This window comes from Mycetomoellerius zeteki, unplaced genomic scaffold (assembly GCF_001594055.1).
Source record: "Mycetomoellerius zeteki isolate Tzet28-1 unplaced genomic scaffold, Tzet1.0 scaffold105, whole genome shotgun sequence".
In the NCBI taxonomy this organism is placed as follows: domain Eukaryota; kingdom Metazoa; phylum Arthropoda; class Insecta; order Hymenoptera; family Formicidae; genus Mycetomoellerius; species Mycetomoellerius zeteki.
Window position 1 is genome coordinate 2,037,756 of NW_017255965.1, and position 24,367 is coordinate 2,062,122.

Sequence of the window (24,367 nt, forward strand, 5' to 3'; positions counted from 1 at the left end):
GGTGGACTTTTATTTCCTTATTAACCAGAGTAGCGAACAAATGTGCTAAAACATTATTATTTTCTTAAATTTATTGGCAAATGACAATTACAAGTACTGTCAGCCCAGCGCTGAGATTTGGTCTTCGTTTCTTTGGCTTTTGGCCGGGTGTGTCATACTCTATAATTTATTGGTTGAGTTTTATGTCAAGTATGCTGATTATACAGTACTTTCAATATTTGTACACGTTTGATCATTTGAAGATCAGCGAGTTATCAAATCTTGCTGACAGTTCGCTTTTTACTCTGGATTACAGTTTAACATGTTTTAAAATGGCTGGTTTATGGATACATCGTCGGTAAGATAATGTAATATATTGCTTAATATTTCAACTTTACTTGAAATCGTCGCGTTCGAGAAATAAGTTTGTTTTTAATTTCTAACATATATTCTTGATCTGATTTTTTCTAATTGAAAGTGGTTTAATTTATACCTAAATCCGAAGTAGAAAGGTGATATCAAATGATGTCTTAAGAGCGTCTTTAACTTCAATAAGACGTCATCTTACTACTTGTTCATTCATTTTAATTTAAACATTGAAATATACTGCAACATTATTTGAAAAGAAAATAAGTATTATTTATATCTATGATATTTGATTAAAGCACCGTGTTAAGTAATGTCTATATTGCAGAATCCTTCATAAAATTTTGGCCGATATGGATAATGATTGGCGCGAATGTACCAACATCGAGAAATATTTGCATATGATGACAATTAAAGCTAATATATCGCATTTCTTCTTTAATGCTTTATTAAGTTGTAATATGATCATTTCAATAATTTATCTCTTAGGCGATTACATAATTTGTTCCGTATTTCTAAATGAAAATTACAATAATACTGTACGGCAGCTTCCTATAAAAATACAATTTCCATTTGAAATTCAACAATCACCTAAATTTGAATTTATTGCTGTTATAATATTTATACATACGTTATTACAAGTATGGACGAATACTATTGTAAATGGATTGGTCATTACTTTGGTAACTTATATTGTACATACATTCGTTATTTTCAATTTTTATTAATTTTTATACAACATTTATACAAACTCATAAGCATAACGCTGTTGCATGAAGATTTCTTTGAAGCAATTTGTAGAATTTCGTTTTGTAACATAGTATAAAAATACATGCTACTAATTTCAAACTTCAAAGTATAATTAATGTCGGTATTAAAAATATTTTGCGGTTAAATTATATAAATTAAATATATTATGTAAGATTACTGTACTTATTGAACCTTGTATTAAAAACATTTGAAATAGTAAAAAATTTTTTTATATGTAATAATTGTAATTTTTGCAAAAATTTAAGTATATTTTAGGCGCTCCATGTAAGCGGGCAAATTGATATCATTTGTCAAGGATTTAAAGATATTTCTGAGAATACTCTTCGTTATGAATCTTCCATGTCATCATTAAAAATGCTGATCGAGAGACACAAAAGAGTTATTTCTTTTTCCGAGAACATGGAACGACTCTTCTCTTTCATCGCATTAATGCAAGTTGTTTGGAATACCTTAGTAATTTGCTGTCTAGGATGTCTCTTCATAATTGTAAGTACTGTAATAAATGTATGCAATGTTATATATTTTATTAATTTGTATTTATTAATATAGTCTATTCACCATGAAACTGGTATTTTCGCGTTAATGAAAACCGTTTTTGCTTACTTTGCCATAACGATGGAACCCTTTATTATTTGTTTTGCCGGAGAATATCTTACCTACAAGGTGAGCAAGAGTGTGTGATTATCTATAAATATACAATTTTTTAAACACAACATAGCTAATAATGTAATAAACATTATAATAATACATAACGTTATCTTCTAATAAAAATATTTTGATGAAATATATACATAAAATATTATTTCAGATAATCAATTTCTTAAATAATAACACTTTTTTTTCGAAAAAGGTTTATTTTCTCTAAACATATAATATTTAAAAAAAAGCGATGACAATATATTTTATATAAAGTTTCTAATAAGTTATTTAAAATTGTATAAATATTCATAAACTACGTATTTACTAACGTTCGTAAAGTTATTATTTATTATAAAGTTTCTATATTTAAAAAATGGAACGAAATTAGTAAATGAATTTTTTATATTGTCGCTACAAAGGCTTATTGTTTAAAACTGTCTTAAATACAGTCATAAATAATATAATTAGAAATAATATAATTTGAAAGCACTCACATAATCTTTAAAATAACAACAAACAAAGAAATTGAAGGCTAATGAGAGTCAGCGCGAAAGAGGATACGTAAATTATTAAATTGTCATAATTAAATGTAATGAATGTCATAATTAATAGTCATAATTGTCATAAATTAATCACAGAGCCGTATAAGAATCTTAAAATATTCCTTAAGACAGTTTTAAAATAAGAATCGAGTATGAATATTGGCCTACATTTTCACAATGTGAATAAAAAAATATTTTTATACTGAATTTAACAGATAAAAATAATCACAAAAAGATTTGCTGTATATCATTTTTAGAGCAAATTAATTGGCAGTGCAACATATGAAATGCTATGGTATGATATGCCGTCAAATTATAGTAAAATTATAGTGTTTATAATAATGAGATCACAAAAACGACTGGCAATTACGGCAGGAAAAATGATGGATATGTCGTTCGAAACTTTTACAAATGTAATCTTTTAAATTTTTTGGATGTCTAAAAATTAATTTTAATTTACTTACAAATTAATTTTAAAATTTGCTGCTACGTGTTTCCGTTATAAGTAAGTATAATTTATTGTAGATCTAATTTAATTTTTTGACTTGAATTTTTTAGATTATGAAGGCATCAGCATCGTATGTATCCGTTTTAATCGCCATGTATTAACATCAACAAAATACAGTACGATATCTATTTGCTGAAATTATAGCATAGTTAATTTAAAACAAGTTAAAAATATTTGTAATGACCCAAGCAGAACTACAAGTCATCATGACATCAAAAGTCATTGTTCAATTTACGATTTATTTTTATATCATTTTGACGTTGTCGTGACTTATTGTTTTACTTAGGGGAATTAGATTGTTAAATTGTCATATTAAGCTGGTGACTGTTACTTGTTAACAATCAGTTAATAAAATATAAAAATTTAAATTGCATTTAACAGAAACATTATTAATGTAAATGCAAATAATCTTATATGTATATATGTATATCTTGCGTATTATAATTATTATAATGTTGTCCCTCCAGCCCGAAATCATCCCGAAATTTTAGATAATAGTTTACACTCTTGGCCGTTGAGGGAAACAGCATATATTTTTTATGGTTTCGGACTACATAAAAATTTGAAAAAATTCCTGTATGCTTGTAAAATCTTTAACAATAAGTTTTTACTATAATAAAAACTGGACTGTATTTGATTTATTTCTCATATATTGAAATCTGAATAAGAATTTTAAGAAAACGTGATATCGATTGTGCCTTAAAAGGCACAAAGTGATGCTGGAGGGGGTTATACATTATTACTTAAAAACATAAGCTTGCAGTGATATACATTGGCTGTATTAGTCGTTTGAATTGATAATTTTTTATTACAGAATTGTATATTTGACTCGCATTTTATTGAATTATTTATAATTGGACGCCTATATTATATACAATTGCAATTTTTATTTTTAAATTCAATATGTAAGTTTTACGGATAAACGTTTTTAAATTATTAGTAGTAATTACTAGTTATTTCATTTCAATTCAAGACAGTTTTGTTGTCCTTTCCTCATCACATTTCATTAAAAATCATTAAAGGTATGAACGTAATTTATTTTTGTTTTTTTAAAGTACCTAATATATATAAACATCATATCATTCATTTAATATTTTCATGAAAAGTAAGAATTGTGATGAACATCTCTTTGGATATTTGTTTCTTGTCCATACAAAAAAGAATAATTATTTCTTAGAGAATTTTTTTTTAATTACAGTAATAAATCTTTGTTTCTTTTTTATTTTAGCAGTACAATATCTTCATGTCGGAATACACGTATATCGAATATATTAATCGAATTCAATTTTTTAATTTATATTTTTGTAGATCATATGAAGGCCTCAGCATCTTATACATATATCAGTTTAGAATGCTATATATTCGATATGAGATATCAACAAAAACATGCGCTAATAATTGGAATTATAACATAAATGATAAAAACAAATAAGTTACAAAATATAAATTAATTATTGCAATAAATTAAAGATTTCATTGTTATTAATAAAATTAATTAGCATTTATTAACTGTCAATTAATAAACTACAAAAATTAAAAGTGCAATCTAATATACAAATATATACATTTATATATCTACGTGTATATTTGTATTAGGTGCATTTTGAGCATTATCTCTTAATCTTAATCATATGATCGCATATTTCAATTGCAGATACATATTTCGTTGTTTCTACTGCAGTTAATTATTTATAACATCTGTTGTTCCTAAATTTTATTTTTAATGTTTTTCTAAGCGATTCTTTAATATAGTTTATAAATACGTTCCTAGAACTAAAGAAAATTACTCATGGTCAGTCATTATACTCTCATTCGTAGAATTTCTTTATTTTTCCCCTTACTTTATTTTTTCAAAGATTAAAGGTTGAATGGCATAATTACAATCCACTTCTATTTAGAATACCTTATGTATAATCGCAATCATATTATCATGATACTTTTAATGATTACCGCAATTGACAGGAAACGTAGATGTTTGTTTTTTGTTGATGACATATTGTTGCCACAGAAACAAGTAAGCAAAAAAAGAAGCTATCTCTTAGAGAATTGTTTTTATTTTATTTTACGGACACATCTTTGTTTTTTTTTGCATTAGCAGTATAATATTACGTTGGAAAATACATTATTAGATTGCTAATGAAATTATAAGATGTTCATCTAAATAATGAGTACCGTCTCGTCTCATTCTACTATGCGACATATAATAGCGATTGATCTGTGTTCTTCTGAGTGGGGATGCATCGTGTGGGGATAAAATGGATAGTGTACTCTCAGTTTCTTCTCAAACGAGCATACTAGATGCGTCTATATTGATCTTCATTTTCTTAAGTTTCAAAAAGTGTAGACGAAGGATTATGAGTACTGTCAGTCCGGCAGTGAAAATTGGCCTTCGACTTCTCGGCATATGGCCAGATGTGTCATATTCTACTACTTATTGGTTGAGTTTTATGTCGAGTATGTTGGTTATACAGTACTTTCAATATTTATACATATTTGAACATTTGAGTATGAGCGAGCTGTCAAATCTTGTTGATGGACTGCCTATGACTCTTGATTATAGTTTGACATTTTTTAAATTAACAAGTCTGTGGATACAACGTCGGTAAGAAATTATATTAACAGAAGTTACTAGTGGCTCACGCTGGACTTTTTGTTTAGGCAATTTAATATTTCGGTTATAGAAAAATATAATTATACAATAATTTTTCATATATGTGAATACTTAATTATGATTTATCTTATATTGGTGTTATATTTCCTTTTTTTATTATAATGTATATATACATTATGTACATTATATATGTATATATTATAATGTATACATATATGTATAACGTATATTGTATTATTATAACGATAATTTTTGTAATTTTTAAAACCATTACTATACATATTATTTAACAAATATAACAAACGCAAAAAAATACATTACTGGTTACTAATGATGAATAACCCACGCGACGTGATGGTTAAGTTATTTGAAACTGGACCAGCACGATATTTATTATCATACAGTGAACAAGTAGCTCAACTACGTATTATTCAAAAATGAGATTCTTCTTTGGTATCCTAACATTGCATGTATTTCGGATGTGATATTTTTTAATATAACGTTGCATAATACCATCTAAATGTTATTTAAAATATTAATGCCTATAATATTGATGATTTCTTACAAGACAGTGTAATATGTTTATCTAAAACATTTGATGAAATAAATAAAATATTATAGAAGTCTTCATAAAATTCTTGCTACTATGGATAATGATTGGCGTGAATGCATCAATACCGATCAGCATTTATATATAATGACAATTAAAGCGAATATATCGCATTTTATATCTAATGTTATATTGAGCTTTACTGCCATCGTTGCCGCACTTTATCTCTTAGGCGAATACGCAATTCGTTTCGTATTTCTAACCAAAGATTATAATGACACTTTAAGACAGCTTCCTTTAAAGTTGCAATTTCCTTTTGAAACTCAACAATCGCCGATATTTGAACTTCTTGCTGTAACAATATTTTTACATGTGATGTTACACGTATGCACGGTCGCTATTCTAAATGGATTGATCTTTACTTTGGTAATTCATATTTTATATATATCTGCCTGTGATTTCTATTTATTTATGTTTTATTATCAAAGCAATTTATAACGCAATGTTATAAAAGCAAAACCTATTATAATAAATTTTTTGTTTTTAATTTGTTAACTTTAGTCATATGTGAACTATGCCATTTCTGTCTATAAGACATTTTAAAATGAAATGCTACTGTAAAAACATTTAAAATGAATTTTATTAAAATGTAGTATATAAAAGTATCTTATATTTATATACTTGAAACACATTCTTTATAGTAATAGTTTTCCTTACACGTAATAATTGTAATTTTTACAAAAACTGAAATATATTTTAGGTTCTACACGCAAGCGGACAAATTGATATAATATGTCAAGAGTTCAAAAATATTTCCGAAAACACTCTTCTTTATGGATCTTTGGTACCTTCATTCGGAATGTTGATCGAGAGGCATAATAGAATAATTTCATTTTCCAAGAACATTGAACAACTCTTCTCCCTCATCGCATTGATGCAAGTTGTTTGGAACACGTTAGTCATTTGCAGTATAGGATTTCTCTTAATAGTGGTAAGTACTAATAAATACATGATTATTGGTGCTTGTAGATATCTTTTATTTTTTGTATTATTTGTCAAACTAGTCTATGCATAATGAAGCTGGTGTTTTCGTATTAGTGAAAACCCTTTTTGCTTATTGCGTCATAACGATTGAAGCCTTTATCATTTGTTTTGCTGGAGAACATCTTAGCCTCAAGGTGTGTATTCAAAAGTCGTTAATCAAAAATACATTATTTTTTATACAACGTAATTGTGTTATTTTTATGATAAGGATGTACAGTATTGTTTTCTAATAAAAGCATTTCAATATGTTACAATATAATATCATTAAAAAAATTAAACTTATAAATAAATCTTTATTATTTTTTATAGAAATATTTCTTTATAATATATTGTAATATTATAATTGTGATTTATTTTTTGTTATAAAAGATTACTAAAATCGCAATATGGTCTGTTTATCAGTAAATTTTTGTTGTAACTAAAAGACCTTCTATGTTTTAATATAATACAAAAAAATTTCATGAAAAATTTGATATTGTTGTAACAAATATTCTTGTTTTTTAATTAGTTTAATATCTCGAGAACTCAATTCGTATTTTTTCTTTATTTATTTAAATATTCTTGTAACGTCGCGATAACACAAAAGATGCTTTTCTGTTAAATAAGTTGAATACATAAAAAAGCCAATCTATTTGAAATTATTTGTATTATTTTTTAGAGCAAATTAATTGCAAATGCAACATATGAAACACTGTGGTACGATATGCCATTAAATACAGAAAAAATTATAATGTTTATAATAATGAGGTCTCAGAAGCGACTGACGATCACAGCAGGAAAAATGATAAATATGTCATTTGATACTTTTACGAATGTAATCTTTCAAATCATTTGGGCACCTTTTATTTTACTTATCGTCAATATTTTCTAAAACACTTTTCTATAACACATTTAAATCTTCTATAATTTCTACTTTTTTAGATCATGAAAGCATCAGCGTCTTATATATCTGTTTTGAATGCTGTATATTGATATTATCAGGACTTGTTACTTTCTATAGTTATAACATAATTTATATAAGCTATAATGTTAAAAGGTACATGGAAATTGAATTAAGAATTCAAATGTTATTATCATACTATTTTTTACACTATCAGTTATAATGTATTACATAAGTTGTATTTATTATATAAAATTAATTTAATTGGAAATAACTTCTTTTTCCTCGTACTATTATTTATTCTTATTTAAAAATGATATATATATTATATTATATATTTTTGAGCATTGTCTCTTAATAAAAACTAGAGGATAGCATATTCGATTTGTATAAACATATTTCGTATATGATTTATTAATTGTATTGATAATGTCTTCTATTCAAAACTTTTACTTTTGAAATTTCTCTTCCTTGCGAGTCTTTAATATAATTATGTTCCTGGAATTATTAGAGGAAATTTACAATCATTACCATATATCTCCAACTATACAGTTCCTTTGTTCACCGATTATGTTATTTCTTTTGGGTTGAATGACATGAATGCAATCAATTTCTTTATTTGTCGGAAAATCTAATGTGTAATCACAATTATAATATAATGATACATTTAATAATTTTCGTAATCGGTGGGAATCGTGTAGATGTTTATTTGTTGATGATATTGCGTTGCTAAAGATACAAATTGAAAAAGAACTATTCTTCAGGGAATTGTTTTTTTATTTATCAGTATAATACGGTCGAAGTACATGTTATTAGATTGTTAATGAAATTATAGGATGTTCATGCAAATAATGAGTTCTGTCTTGTCTTATTATTGTACTGTGCGACATATGATAGCGATTGATCCGTATACATCGGAGTGGGGTCGCACCGTGTGGGGATGCACTTGGAAAATCAGACGGTGCACTTTCATTTCCTTATTAACCAGAGTATGGAACAAATGCATTAAAACAGATTATTATTTTTTTAAATTTATTGGCAAATGACAATTACAAGTACCATCAGCCCAGCGCTGAAGTTTGGTCTTCGTTTTTTTGGCTTTTGGTTGGATGTGTCGTATTCTACCATTTATTGCTTGGGTTTTATGTCAAGTATGCTGATTATACAGTACTTCCAGTATTTGTACATTTTCGATCATCTGAAGATCAGCGAATTATCAAATCTTGTTGACAGTTCGATTATTACTCTGGATTACAGTTTGACGTTTTTTAAATTGGCTGGTCTGTGGACACATCGTCGGTAAGGTACTATAGTATACTGTGTAATATTTTAATTTTACTTAATCGCCGTATTCAAGAAAGAAATTTGTTCTTCAGTTTCCTAACATATTGATCAAATTTTTTCTAACTAGAACTTCTTTTAATGTAAATAAGTCGTTATTAAAACGTCACCTTGTTATTCGGAATTTTAATTCAAACATTGAAGTATACAGCATTAATTGAAGAGAAAATAAATATTATTCATATCTCAACTCTAAATCTGATTAGAACAACATGTTAAAGTAATGTATATTTACAGAGTCCTTCATAAAATTTTGAAGGATATGGATAATGACTGGCACGAGTGCATCAACATTGACCAACATTTGTGTACGATGACAATTAAAGCTAATATAGCGCATTTCTTTTCTAACGCTTTATTAAGTTGTAATGCGATTATTACAGTAGTTTATCTCTTAGGCGATTACGTAATTCGTTTCGCATTTCTAAATGAAAATTACAATAATACTGTGCGGCAGCTTCCTATAAAAATGCAATTTCCATTTGAAATCGAACAATCGCCTATATTTGAACTCATTTCTGTAATAATATTTTTATATACAATATTACAAGTATGGACGAACACTATTCTAAATGGATTGATTTTTTCTTTGGTAACTCATATTGTATATTTCTTATTTTCAATTTTTCATACAATAAAGCGATTTATAGAACTTATGATTATTTATATAAATGTTTATGCATGAAAGGTTTTCATGAAGCAATTTGCATAATTTTATTTTATGTGATATAACTCAACATACATGATGCATTTATGTAGTATCTTCAAAATACTAATGTCATATTGAATATTAATGTCATATTGAATATTTTTGCGGGTAAATTATTGTATATAAATTAAATGTATTATGTAGGATTACGATACTTATTGAATTTTTGTACAAGAAGCATTTAAAATAGAAAAAAATTTTTATATGCAATAATTGTAATTTTTGTAAAAATTTAAATATATTTCAGGCACTCCATATAAGTGGGCAAATTGATATTATTTGTGAAGAATTTAAAAATATTTCTAAGAATAATCTTTGTTATGGATTTTCCATATCATCATTGGGAATGCTGATCGAAAAACACAAAAGAATCATTTCATTTTCAGATAATATGGAACGGCTTTTCTCTTTTATCGCATTAATGCAAGTTGTTTGGAATACCTTAGTTATTTGTTGTCTAGGATTTGCCTTCATAATGGTAAGTACTACAATAACTGTGTGCAATGTTGTGATTTTTATCATATTTTTCACTTATTTTTATTTACTTAATAATATAGTCTATCCATAATAAAACTGGTGTTTTTGCATTAATGAAAGCTGTTTTTGCTTATCTTGCCATAACGCTGGAAGCTTTCATTATTTGTTTTGCCGGAGAATATCTTAGTTACAAGGTAAGCAAGAACGGTTACCTGTAAATGTACAATTTTTTTAACACAACATAACTGTACAATAATGAATATTATATAATAGATATAACATTATTTTGTAATAAAAATATTATAATTTTAACGTACTTGAAACATTATATAAAACGATCAATTTCTAAAATAAGAACGTCTTTATTTTAGAAAATTTTATTTTGTAAGTACGTGATATATATTTTTAAAGGTAATGATAATTATTCATATCTGTTATAATAAAAGTCATCTAAAATAATAAAATGTTTATCAGCCAATTATTAATTACAAAGTCTTTTATTTTAAATAAATTAAACATAGAAACGAAGTTATTCAAAAATTTCTGATATTTTGATCTATAATATTTGTACAATATGAACGATAGAAAGCTCTTTTATGTCAAAATTAATTACAAAGGATTAGCTACATTTGCATTTTAGGGCAAATCAATTGGTAGTGCAACATATGGAATGACGTGGTATGATATGCCATCAAGTCACAGTAAAATTATAGTGTTTATAATAATGAGATCACAAAAGCGACTAGCGATTACAGCAGGGAAAATGATGGATATGTCATTTGAAACTTTTACGATTGTAATCTTTTAATTTTTTAGATGTCTGATAATTAATATAATATAATTTTTATTTATTTTGATCTATGTATCTATTATGTCTAAATATAATTTGTAGGTCCAGTTTAATTTTTGAACTTGAATTTTTTAGATTATGAAGGCGTCAGCATCATATGTATCTGTTTTGATTGCCATGTATTGACATCAACAAAATAGTACGATATCTATCTGCTGAAATTATAGCATAGTTAAGTTAAAAATGTTTGTAATGAATTAGAACTTAAATTATCATATTAAGCTCGTGTCTGTTATTTATTAATTATGAATTATTAATTATTAATTAATAAATAATACAGATTTAAATTGCATTTAAGAGAATAGTTATTAACGTAAATGCAAATAATCTTTTATATCTCGTGTATTATAATAATATTGTTCATTCTTACTTAACAAAATAAGATTGCATTAGTATACAGGCTACGTTAGCTTTTTAATCGATGACTTTTTATTACAGGATATTTAACTTGTATTTTATTGGATTATTTGTAACTGAACGTCTATATTACCTCCAACTGCAATTATTTGTCCAATATGCAAGTTTGACGCAAAAACATTTTTTTAATTATTAGTGGAAATTACTAATCACTTCATATTCAGTCAGAGAGTTCTGTTGTTTTCCCCTCATCATATTTCTTCAAAGACTGGAAAATCAATTAAATGAACGCAATTTATTTCCGTTTACTTAGAATACCTAATACATGTAAGCACCATGTCATGCACTTATAATAATTTCATGAAAAGTAGGAACTATGGTGAACATCTGGACTTTTGCTTCTTGCCTATAATATTGCGTTTTAAAAAAAATGCAAAGAAGAGGTAACAGTCTCGCAGTAAATGATCTTTTTTTGTATTATCTTAGCTGTACAATATCTTTATTACTTTACGGTCAAAGTATTATACATTATTAGACTGTTTATGGAATTATAGTATTATAAAATTATGGACTTTCTTTCGTCTTATCATCATACTGGGCAACGTATAATGGCGATTGATCCATATTCATTGAGTGGGGATGCACCGTATGGGGATACACTTGGAGAAATGGACAGTGCTCTCTCATTTTCTTCTCAACTAGAGTACAGAATAAATGTGACGAAATTAACTTTTATTTCTTCACGTTTTTAAAATTTTTGGCAATGATCACATCTAGTATTAGTCCAGCATTGAAAGTTGGTCTCCGATTTCTTGGCATGTGGCCAGGTGATTCATATTCTACCATTCATTGGCTGAGTTTTATGTTGAGCATGCTGATTATTCAGTACTTCCAATATTTGTACATATTTGGTCACTTAAAGATGAGCGAGTTGTCAAATCTTGTTGACGGTCTGATTGTGGCTTTAGATTACAGTTTGACGTTATTTAAATTGACCAGTCTGTGGGCACATCGTCGGTAAGTTATCATGTATTATGTAATGCTTCAACTCTATCTCTATGCTGTACAGCCTACAACTATATCAAAAAACAAAATTTTCCCTCAGTTTCTTAACATTCATTCTCTAAGTGGATTTATTCTAAGTGGAAGTGATTATATGTCTAAATCTTATTTAAATATTGAAAAATATGTACAACATTGATTGTTAAAATAATTATGTAATGTCCCTTTTCGTACCGAATATGTTGTATAAACCATTTTTCTGTGTGTTTTCAAATTTTGCAAATAATTAAATCAGTCACATTATACGAATCATCCTGTATATCATTTTTTCCCGGATCTTATAAAAGAAAATATATAATGTGACTATCTGAAATACATCACAAATTAAAATAACATATTGCAGAGTTTTTCATAAAATCCTGGCTACTATGGATAATGATTGGCACGAGTGCATCAATGTGGATAAGCATTTATACTTGATGACAATTAAAGCGAATGTAGCACGTTTTATATCTAACATTTTACTGAGTGTTAATGCGGTCGTCGCAGTACTTTACCTCCTAGGCGACTACGTAATTCGTTTCGTATTTTTTACTGAAAATCAAAATGATACTTTACGGCAGCTTCCTATAAAAATACAATTTCCCTTTGAAACTCAACAATCGCCAACGTTTGAGTTTCTCGTTGTAACATTATTTTTACATGTGGCAATACACGCATGCACAATCGCTATTTTAAATGGATTAATCTTGACTTTGGTAACGCATATTCGTATATGTATATTCTATTATGATATATTATGTAATTGATTAATTTGTAACGCATAATTGTGAACAAATTAAAATTTTTCTTTACATTATATAATTTTGTTGACACACTGTTATATTATTGTGTAAAACATTCTAAAGTATTAATGTCAATGTTAGAAAAATTTTACAATATAATTTCTACACGATAACTTTATTCGTAATTAAACGTATATTACATAATAATATTATTTCAATAATATCATTTTTATCGAATTGCTATATTTGCAATGTTTCCTTCAAAAAATCTCTTTACCTGATAATAATTATGATTTTTTGTGAGAATGTAAGTGTATTTTAGGTACTTCACGTAAGCGGACAAATTGATATAATGTGTCATGAATTTAAAAATATTTCTAAGGGATCTCTTCTTCATGGATCTTACGAGTCTTTTTTTGGATTGCTGATTGAGAAGCATAATAAAATTATTTTATTTTCCAAGAACATTGAGACACTCTTCTCCTTTATTGCATTAATGCAAGTTGTTTGGAATACGTTAGTTATTTGCTGTTTAGGATTTATCATCGTAATTGTAAGTACTAAAATATATATGCGCGATGATTGATTATACGTATTCATTTTTCTTTTTATAATTCGTTGAATTAGTCTATTTATAACGAAACTGGGATTTTCGTGTTAGTGAAAACTATTTCTGGTTACTTCGTTATAATGATTGAAGCCTTTGTCATTTGCTTTGCCGGAGAATATCTTAGCTTAAAGGTAAATATTCATCACATAGCAAGTTGTACCAATGCAGATGCTTTTAATCACATAATTATATTGACATGATGATGGAGATACAATGTTGTTTTTTAATAAAAATATTTATTATTTAGCAATACTCAAGATATCACTTAAGAAATTCATTTTTTTAAATGAAAATGTTTTTTTATTGTAAATAATATTTATTTCTTCAATGTATAGTAACATGATGTTTCAACACAAATGAAATATTACAAATTTAATTAATTGATTTTACTACTTCTCTGCTATAATTTCTTTACTTCTTCTAATATTTTGAAATCTGTAAATAACATTCTTTTAATATCGATAATAATATTAGAAAGATTACTGTGAAATAGATTATACAATTATGTACAAAAAGTTGTTGCATTTTCATTACCTTTAGGGCAAATCAATCGCCAATGCGATATACGAATCGCTGTGGTACGATATGCCGTCAAATGAAAATAAAATTATAATATTTATAATAATGAGGTCTCAAAAACGACTGACGATTACGGCAGGAAAAATGATGGATATGTCATTAGAAACATTTACTCATGTAATTTTTTGAATCTTTTAAATATAATTATCACGAAATAATTCTATACATATTTTGCTTATTTTTTAATCTACTATTGTATATATATGTGTGTGTGTGTCTCTTATGATTAAATATAATTTATACTTCCAACTTAATTCCTTAACTTGTATTTTTTTTAGATTATGAAGGCGTCAGCATCGTATGTATCTGTTTTAAATGCTATGTATTGATATCAACACGAGATATTAACATGCCGTATTTATTTGGTGCAATTATAATGTAATTGATAGATGATAAGTAAAAAAATATTTACAATAAATTAAGACTTAAGTTTTTACTGGCAACTATCTTATTAATAACTGTCGATTAATAAATTACACAAATTGAAATTATATTGAAATTATATAATATAAAAACATTTAATGTTAATGTAAACAAATTTTTAAATATTATTCTTAAGAGCAATATTTACTTATGTATTACGTCAAGCATTGACTTTTTATTCATATCATGACCTGGATAACATGTTGTACCTCTTAATTTCATTTTTGCACTGAAAATTCATTTTCCTATAAAAATGAAAATAAGAGGACAACCTTCAACGGCTTTGATAAATGTTATTCAGATCATGAATTTTAACAACGTTTAAGAAGATTTGGTCGGACTCTTTGAGTAATGTTAATGCCAACAGTACACCCAAAAAAATATTTTGCCGATAAGCGGGGAATTCCTCTTAGCATTTCCTTTAAGTAAAAAATCTTACATTAATCTTACATTAATTAGGTGCGTGTATTTATGACACGTATTCATCTATAAAAATGAGGACACATGAACTATTATCAAAAATAAATTCCTCTATAGAAAATTCTATTGTAATAACTTGAATAACCTTTTGAAATAAGAGGATATATAAAATACTTGCAGCACGCTTATTTGTTAGAAGAAGTTTGTCATTTACGTGCTACCGTAGTAAGCGTACATGTCAGTACATGCAAAACATTCTTTTAGTATTGAGAGGATTGCAATTTTAAATCCAGTACATTATGGTTATACGAAATTCCTTTACTTTGTAGAGTATCCTCTTGAAGTCATATATAAATGGAAAATCCTCTGACATTAACACGGAATTGCTAAATGGCAGAATATTTTTTTTTTGGATGTATGTATCATTCATCAATGATACATCATGCACATTATGCGTGAAACGGAACGCACTTCTAGCGTTGTGTCTTAGCATTATTTTCTTATTAAGGCCGAGTTTCACATTTTATGATTAACTCTTAAGGGGATCTCAAAAATGCTGTTTTACCAATTATTTTTCAAATAAGTATTTTTCTAACTGCCTTTACATAATTAAAAATCCTTCTCCACATGTAAAATATATGTGATAATGTAGTTCAAACTGATTGATTTCGTGCGAAAAACGAAAAAAAAGTTGGAAAATTACAGTCTTTTTATCGGCTTCTGGCGTCGACTCGTAACAATACTTGCTTTATATAAAAGTTTTGTACTTTGTACCTTTAAAATAAGTTTAGATTAGGGATGACATGAACAACCAATGTTGAGTACTTAAAATTAGGTTTAGATACTTAATACGAAAGATTAGTTAGAAAATTTTTATGTATGTGTACGTGAGATATTGGTGCGATAGTACATAAAGACATACGCTGGAAAAACGGCGACCTTTGGTGATTTCATCTGAGTTCGAGCTTTGCTTTAGGATCCCGTTAACCGAGAGTTGTGAAATTGGGTCTAAGGCTCTTTTTTGTCAACCTCAGTTAAATTAACCGACGATTACAAGGTTGCTAACGTGATAACTGCAAATGGCTAATTATACGGGGTCTTTTTTGTCCCACCAATTAACGCCGTGCTCAGCTAGTCGAGCGCCAATTGGCAAAAGTGGAGAGGCAGACTCTCGATGATGCCCAAGACCAAAAGCCCATCATTGCTACCGCAGCGAGTTATGGCCGCAGCACAATCTCTTGCATAACGCATAATACATAGTGCATAAGGGAATCAACCAATCAAAATTCTTCTTTTTCATGGAATGGGATGAAAGAAAAGATTCTGATTAATTATTTGATTCGCTTATGCACTATGCGTTATGCGTTTATGCAAAAGTCTGTGTTGCGGCCTTTACTTGAGTATTTTTATAAGTTTACAACGCAGACGCATACCGGTATAGAGGTATACCTATCAATATGCAAGTTTGACACAAAAAAAGTTTTTTTAATTATTAGTGGAAATCAGGGTTGGGTAAGTTAACTTTTTTTTTAACTATTATAAGTTAGGTTAAAGTTAATAAATTGCGTTCATTTAATTGATTTTCCAGTCTTTGAAGAAATATGATGAGAGGAAAATAACACAACTCTCTGACTGAACATGAAGTGACTAGTAATTTCCACCAGGTCTAAAGTTAATAACCTTGAAAATTTAACTTAATTAAAATATATATAAGTTAATCCATAATGAAATTAATTGAATTAAAAGTTAAGTTAATAAAAAAAAGCAATTGAAATATTAAAAGTTAAATTTGGTCCGAACGAAAAACCAAAAAAAAAAGAAAAAGAAAAAGTTTGACCATTTTACATAATTTTTCGTATTTTTTTTCTCGCATCATATTTATTAAAGAATCTGATTATTTTTGTTCAAGTAACGATTATACAATATAAAATTACTAAATTATATACTCATTATCCTCTCGCATTGTGTCTGAGGAATGACTTAAAAAAATCAAATTAAAAGTTAATAGTTACTGATAAAATGTAACTAAATTAAGTCAAAAGGTTAAAAGTCTAAAATGTAACTAAAGTTAATTTAAAATTAATTAACTTTTTAACTTTTTAACTTAACTTCTATCTTTTTAACTTGGCTCTACTCAATCTTGATGGAAATTACTAGTCACTTCATGTTCAGTCAGAGAGTTCTGTTTTCCCCTCATCATATTTCTTCAAAGACTGGAAAATCAATTAAATGAACGCAATTTATTTCCGTTTGTTTAGAATACCTAATACATGTAAGCACCATGTTATGTACTTATAATACTTTCATGAAAGGTAGGAATTGTGGTGAACATCTGGACATTTTCTTCTTGCATGTAATTTTGCGTAAAGAAAAAAAAATGCAAAAAAGGTACGGTTTCGCAGTAAATGATCTTTTTTTTGTATTGTCTTAGCAGTACAATATCTTGATTACTTTACGGTCAAAGTATTGTATGTTATTAGGTTGTTTATGGAATTATAGTATTAAAAAATTATGGATTCTATTTCGTCTTATCACCATACTGTGCAACGTATAATAGCGATTGATCCATATTCATTGAGTGGGGACGCACCGGATGGGGATACACTTGGAGAAATGGACAGTGCTCTCTCATTTCTTTCTCAACAAGAGTACAAAACAAATGTACCGAAAGTAATCTTTATTTCCTCACGTTTTTAAAATCTTTGGCAAATGATCACATCTAGTATTAGTCCAGCATTGAAAATTGGTCTCCGATTTCTTGACATGTGGCCAGGTGATTCATATTCTACCATTTCTTGGCTGAGTTTTATGTTGAGCATACTGATTATACAGTACTTCCAATATTTATACATATTTGGTCACTTAAAGATGAGCGAGTTGTCAAACCTCGTTGACGGTCTGATTGTGGCTTTAGATTATAGTTTGACGTTACTTAAATTGACCAGTCTGTGGGCACATCGTCGGTAAGATATCATGCATTATGTAATTTTCAAACTCTCTCAACTCTCTCACTACAAGTCTACAACTATAACCAAGAAACAAGATTCTCCTTCAATTTCTTAACATTCATTCTCTAAGTGGATTTATTCTAAGTGGAAGTGATTATCGATCTAAATCTCAATTCAAATGAATGATAGTATATAAAACATTCCCCCCTCGGGTCTCATAAAAGAAAATATTATATATAATGTGACTATCTGAAACATATCACAAATTAAAGTAACATGTTGCAGAGTTTTTCATAAAATTCTGGCTGCTATGGATAAAGATTGGCGCGAGTGCATCAATGTGGATAAGCATTTGTACTTGATGACAATCAAAGCAAATGTTGCACGTTTTACGTCTAATATTTTATTAAGTGTTAATGCGGTCGTCGCAGTACTTTATGGCTTAGGCGACTATGTAATTCGTTTCGTACTTTTTAGTGAAAATCAAAATGATACTTTACGGCAGCTTCCTATAAAAATGCAATTTCCCTTTGAAACTCAACAATCGCCGACGTTTGAGTTTCTCGTTGTAACATTATTTTTACATGTGGTAATACATGCATGCACAATTGCTCTTTTAAATGGATTAATCTTGACTTTGGTAACGCATATTCGTATTTGTATATTTTATTATGATATATTATGTGATTGATTAATTTGTAACGCATAATTGTGAGCAAGTTCACACTACAATTTTTCTTTACATTATATAATTTTGTTGACGCACTATTATATTATTGTGTAAAATATTCTAAAGTATTAATGTCAATGTTAGAAAAATTTTACAATAATTTCTACACGATAACTTTATTCGTAATTAAACGTATATTACATAATAATATTATTTCAATAATATCATTTTTATCGAATTGCTATATTTGCAATGTTTCCTTCAAAAAATCTCTTTACCTGATAATAATTATGATTTTTTGTGAGAATGTAAGTGTATTTTAGGTACTTCACGTAAGCGGACAAATTGATATAATGTGTCATGAATTTAAAAATATTTCTAAGGGATCTTTTCTTCATGGATCTTACGAGTCTTTTTTTGGATTGCTGATTGAGAAGCATAATAAAATTATTTTATTTTCCAAGAACATTGAGACACTCTTCTCCTTTATTGCATTAATGCAAGTTGTTTGGAATACGTTAGTTATTTGCTGTTTAGGATTTATCATCGTAATTGTAAGTACTAAAATATGTATGCGCGATGATTGATTATACAGATATTCATTTTTCTTTTTACAATTCGTTGAATTAGTCTATTTATAACGAAACTGGCATTTTCGTGTTACTGAAGACTATTTCTGGTTATCTCGTTGTAATGATTGAAGCCTTTGTCATTTGCTTTGCCGGAGAATATCTTAGTTTAAAGGTAAATATTCAACACATAACAAATCGTATCTATGCATAAGCTTTTAATCACATAATTATATTGACATAATAATAAAGATTCAATGTTGTTATTTAATAGAAATATATAATATTTGGCAATACTCAAGGTATGACTTAAGAAATTCAATTTTCAAATGAAGATGTTTTTTTATTGCAAATACAATAATATTTATTTTTTCAATGTATAGTAACATGACGTTTCAACACAAATGAAGTATTACGAATTTAATTTGATTTTACTACTTCTTTGCTATAATTTCTTTACTTTTTCCAATATTTTTAAATTTATATATAACATTCTTTTAATATCGACAATAATATTAGAAAGACTACTGTGAAACAGATTATACAATTAGGTACTAAAAGAGGCGTTGTATTTGCATTACTTTTAGGGCAAATTAATCGCCAATGCGATATATGAATCGCTGTGGTACGATATGCCGTCAAATGAAAATAAAATTATAGTATTTATATTAATGAGGTCTCAAAAACGACTGACGATTACGGCAGGAAAAATGATGGATATGTCATTAGAAACATTTACTGGTGTAATTTTTTAAATCTTTTGAATATTTAATTATCGCAAAATAATTTTATACATATTTTGCTTATTATTTTTTAATCTACTGTTACATATGTGTGTGTCTCTAATTCCTTAACTTGTATTTTTTTTTAGATTATGAAGGCGTCAGCATCGTATGTATCTGTTTTAAATGCTATGTACTGATATCAACACGAGATATCATCATGCGGTATTTATTTGATGCAATTATAATGTAACTGATGATGATAAGTAAAAAATATTTAGAATATATTATATGACTTAAATTCTTATTGACAGCTGTTTTGTTAATAATTGTCGATTAATAAATTACACGAATTGAAATTTCATTTGTAATATCAAAGTATTTAATGTAAATGTAAACACAAATATTGAAATATTTTTTAATAATTTATTATGTAAGAGCAATATTTATTTATGTAAAACGTTAAGCATTGACTTTTTATTCATATTATGACTTGGATAACATTTATCAAGATCAAGACCATTAGAGATTATACTTCTTAGTTTTTCATTTTTGCACTGAAAATTCGTTTTTATATAAAAATGAAAATAAGCAGTACAATCTTCGACGCCTTAATCTTGATAAATATTATCCACATCATGATCTTTAGCAATATTTAAGAGGTTTAAGTCGTCGGTCGTACACTTTGGGTAATGTTAAGGCTGACAGTACTGTAACTTTCAAGCCGTATTACTCGAAAAGTACTTAATGAAAAAATATTTTAATACAGTATTTTGAAAAGATTTTGAGATAAGCTAAAAGAATGTATAATGAAAAATAGGTAGTTCCATTTAAAAAATTCAAATTGCCTTGCTCTGACCTTGACAACACCACTCAAGGTTAAACCAGTTATACCATCTTATATCCCCTTTGAAATCATGAAACTTTTGTTTGAAACATTTTTCTCTAAAATGCGCTGTTCAAGAGATATTTGAGATCGTCCTTTAAATTAGGGCACCTTGGATATATGGCCATATTTCGTACATAATATATATTTAAATATTTTTATATGTTTTTATATATATATGAATAATTTTTTAGTATTATGATTAATTTTTATAATATCTCTGCTAATGCAATATATGAATCGCTGTGGTATGATACACCGTTACATCAAAGTAAATTGATAATACTCATGATAATAGGATCGACTCAGAAGCGACTAGTGAAGTGACGGCAGAAAAAATGATGGACATGTCATTTGAAATTTTTACGAATGTAATATTTTGAAAATTTTTTTATACTTTTGTTTATAATCAATTTGCATGTATCCTTTATGCATAAATATAATTTATGGACAAAATTAATTTTTCTATTATTTTTTAGATCATGAAAGCAACAATATCATATGTATCCATCATGAATGCTACGTATTAATACGAGCAAAAACGAAATATATATTTGTCGTAATTATAATGTAATTATTGTAAGCCAATTTGTAAGACAGTATTGACAATGAATTTAAAACTAAGTTGTTATGAACAGCTTATTAATTGTTTCTTATTAGTTATTATTTAGTGAATTATATAAATTAAAAATTACATTTAATAAATACCAATTAATACAAATGCGAATAATTTTTTTGATTTCGTGTATTATTATTATATTCTAACAATTTAAATTCGCTAATACAGGCAAATAATGCTGCGCGGTTTTTGGTGCGCCAAATTAATAATTTAATTTTTTTCTATACATACAAATTGTCTGTTCGCATGTGTTTCGGAAGAGGCTTATCCAGCATTTACATATGAAAACTTTATCGATGGACACGCTCTAAACAAATTATTTTACTGAAGATGGCTCGGAAGGCGCTGAAACGTTCAAATATGTAATAAAGACGAAATACTGCGAACAGACAATTTGTATGTATAGAAATAAATTAAATTATTAATTTGGCGCATATATCAGAGAATCTAATAAAATATTATATTTCTATTATTATATTCACTGTATGTTTTTATTTAAAAGGATATTGCTGCGAAGAATGTTAGATGTTTTTAGGCATTGATTCTTTCCTAGAGAATCGTATATTGAGTTTGCGTATAAGCATATTTCGTTGGTTATAGACATATTGAAAACTAAATGTTTTTAATATCTCCAATTAAAAACTTTTTACTTTTAAAATTTCTTCTTCAAGCGAGTTTTCTGTATAATACTGTTTATAAAATCATTAAAAGGAATTACCCATCATTACACTTCTGTTCTCCCCTCACTTTATTTCTTTAAACACCAGAGGTTGAACTGCAAGAATATAATTCAGTTCCACACATTTGCTTAGAATATCTAATATATAATTAATGTTGTTCTATACAGAATGTAGTGGACATTTGCTTCTTTTTGATGGAATTATATTGCCAAGAGATAAGTTTCCAAGAAAAAGGAACTGACAATTATATATCTAGTTGTTCATCCAGAGTTCGATATTTTTATTACTTTGAAAATAATATACGTTGTTAGACTATCAACAGAAAATTACAGAAAGTCCATAAAAAATTAGCTCTATTTCGATTTGCTATTATACTACACAATACATGGCGATTGATCCATATTTACGCGAGTGGGGATCGTGTACCGTGTGGGGATACACTTGGAGAAATGTACAATACAGAGTCTCATTTACTTCTCGTCTAAAGTATCGAACAAATGCTCAAATACTAATTTTTATTTTTTTATGTTTTAAATACAATTGGCAAATGGTAATCACAAGTACTGTCAGCCCAGTGCTGAAAATTGGTCTTCAAATACTCGGCATTTGGCCGCGTGTTTCGTATTCTACTATTCAATGGCTGAGTTTTACGTTAAGCACATTGATTATACAGTACTTTCAGTATTTATATATTTTTGAACACTTGAAGATCAGTGAGCTCTCGAATCTCATTGACGGTTTGACTGTAACTTTGGAATACAGTTTGACGTTATTTAAATTGATTGGTCTATGGATACATCGTCAGTAAGATATTCTCTATGGAATGGTTCAACTGTGCTTAATCGTCGTATTCGAAAAACAAGATTTTCTATCAGTTTCTTAACACATTGTTTTATTTACCGTAATTGAAGTGATATAACATCATCATCTAAACTTTAGCTTAATCGTTCTTAAAACAACGTTGATCCATCGAAAAAAATGTAATTTTTTATTTGAAACATCTGACAGATTAAAATAATATATTACAGAGTTTTTCATCAAATCTTGGCTGCTATGGATAATGACTGGCACGAGTGCATCAATATGGATAAACATTTGTATATGATGACAATTAAAGCCAATATAGCACATTTCATTTCCAACGCTTTATTGAGTGTTAATGCAACCGTTGCGCTACTTTATCTTTCAGGCGATTACGTAATTCGTTTTGTGTTCTTAATTAAAGATCAAAATGATACTTTACGGCAGTTTCCTATAAGGATACAGTTTCCTTTCGAAACTCAACAATCGCCGATATTTGAGTTACTTGTTGTAACAATATCTTTACATGTAATGTTACATGTCAGCATACTTTGTATTTTAAATGGATTGGTTCTTACTTTGGTAACTATATGTTATATTTTATATATATATTTTCATCTGGATTAATTTATACTTAACGGAGCAATTTGTTGACGCAAGATTATAATATAATTATAACTAAAGTGGTTCAATCATTAATATTTCACTTTAAACATATTTATATAATTTTGTTACATAAGATTTGTTATATTTTTTACAAAAGTAAAAGTATAGAAGTGTAATTAATGCTTGTATTCGAAATTTTAGAATTAACTTAAAAAAAAAACTTTTTTGAACGAATAAGTATATTATATAAAAATATGTGCATTGTATTTGAAATACATTCATTATATCACGAGAATCTTTCATATATGTAATAATTATGCAAAAATTGAAGTATATTTTAGGTACTACATGTTAGCGGACAAATTGATATAATATGTTATGAGTTTAGAAAAATTTCTAGGAGTAATCTTCTTCATGAATCTG

General features: G+C 27.5%; 5 protein-coding genes across 5 annotated transcripts; all 5 read left to right on the plus strand.

The window, feature by feature from the left end:
- The first annotated feature begins 1,452 nt into the window (after nt 1–1,452).
- LOC108721683 (putative odorant receptor 92a) lies at nt 1,453–2,906 on the plus strand. Its single transcript, XM_018446358.1, has 4 exons — nt 1,453–1,602; nt 1,666–1,779; nt 2,555–2,710; nt 2,856–2,906. Exons 1-4 carry the CDS (start codon nt 1,456–1,458, stop codon nt 2,904–2,906), a joined length of 468 nt encoding a protein of 155 aa, XP_018301860.1. The 5' UTR covers nt 1,453–1,455.
- Nucleotides 2,907–6,825: 3,919 nt separating this feature from the next.
- LOC108721692 (odorant receptor 13a-like) lies at nt 6,826–7,982 on the plus strand. Its single transcript, XM_018446368.1, has 4 exons — nt 6,826–6,957; nt 7,031–7,144; nt 7,669–7,824; nt 7,932–7,982. The coding sequence occupies exons 1-4, from the start codon at nt 6,826–6,828 to the stop codon at nt 7,980–7,982; spliced, it is 453 nt and encodes a 150-aa protein (XP_018301870.1).
- A 2,304-nt stretch (nt 7,983–10,286) lies between these two features.
- On the plus strand, nt 10,287–11,393 carry LOC108721666 (putative odorant receptor 92a). Its single transcript, XM_018446323.1, has 4 exons — nt 10,287–10,418; nt 10,498–10,611; nt 11,058–11,213; nt 11,343–11,393. Exons 1-4 carry the CDS (start codon nt 10,287–10,289, stop codon nt 11,391–11,393), a joined length of 453 nt encoding a protein of 150 aa, XP_018301825.1.
- Nucleotides 11,394–12,387: 994 nt separating this feature from the next.
- Nucleotides 12,388–14,929, plus strand: LOC108721283 (odorant receptor 13a-like). The gene is made up of 6 exons (XM_018445763.1): nt 12,388–12,641; nt 13,030–13,198; nt 13,734–13,964; nt 14,039–14,152; nt 14,562–14,717; nt 14,879–14,929. Exons 1-6 carry the CDS (start codon nt 12,388–12,390, stop codon nt 14,927–14,929), a joined length of 975 nt encoding a protein of 324 aa, XP_018301265.1.
- A 3,223-nt stretch (nt 14,930–18,152) lies between these two features.
- On the plus strand, nt 18,153–20,552 carry LOC108721290 (odorant receptor 13a-like). The gene is made up of 6 exons (XM_018445769.1): nt 18,153–18,406; nt 18,677–18,980; nt 19,385–19,615; nt 19,692–19,805; nt 20,218–20,373; nt 20,502–20,552. Exons 1-6 carry the CDS (start codon nt 18,153–18,155, stop codon nt 20,550–20,552), a joined length of 1,110 nt encoding a protein of 369 aa, XP_018301271.1.
- Nucleotides 20,553–24,367: the final 3,815 nt, after the last annotated feature.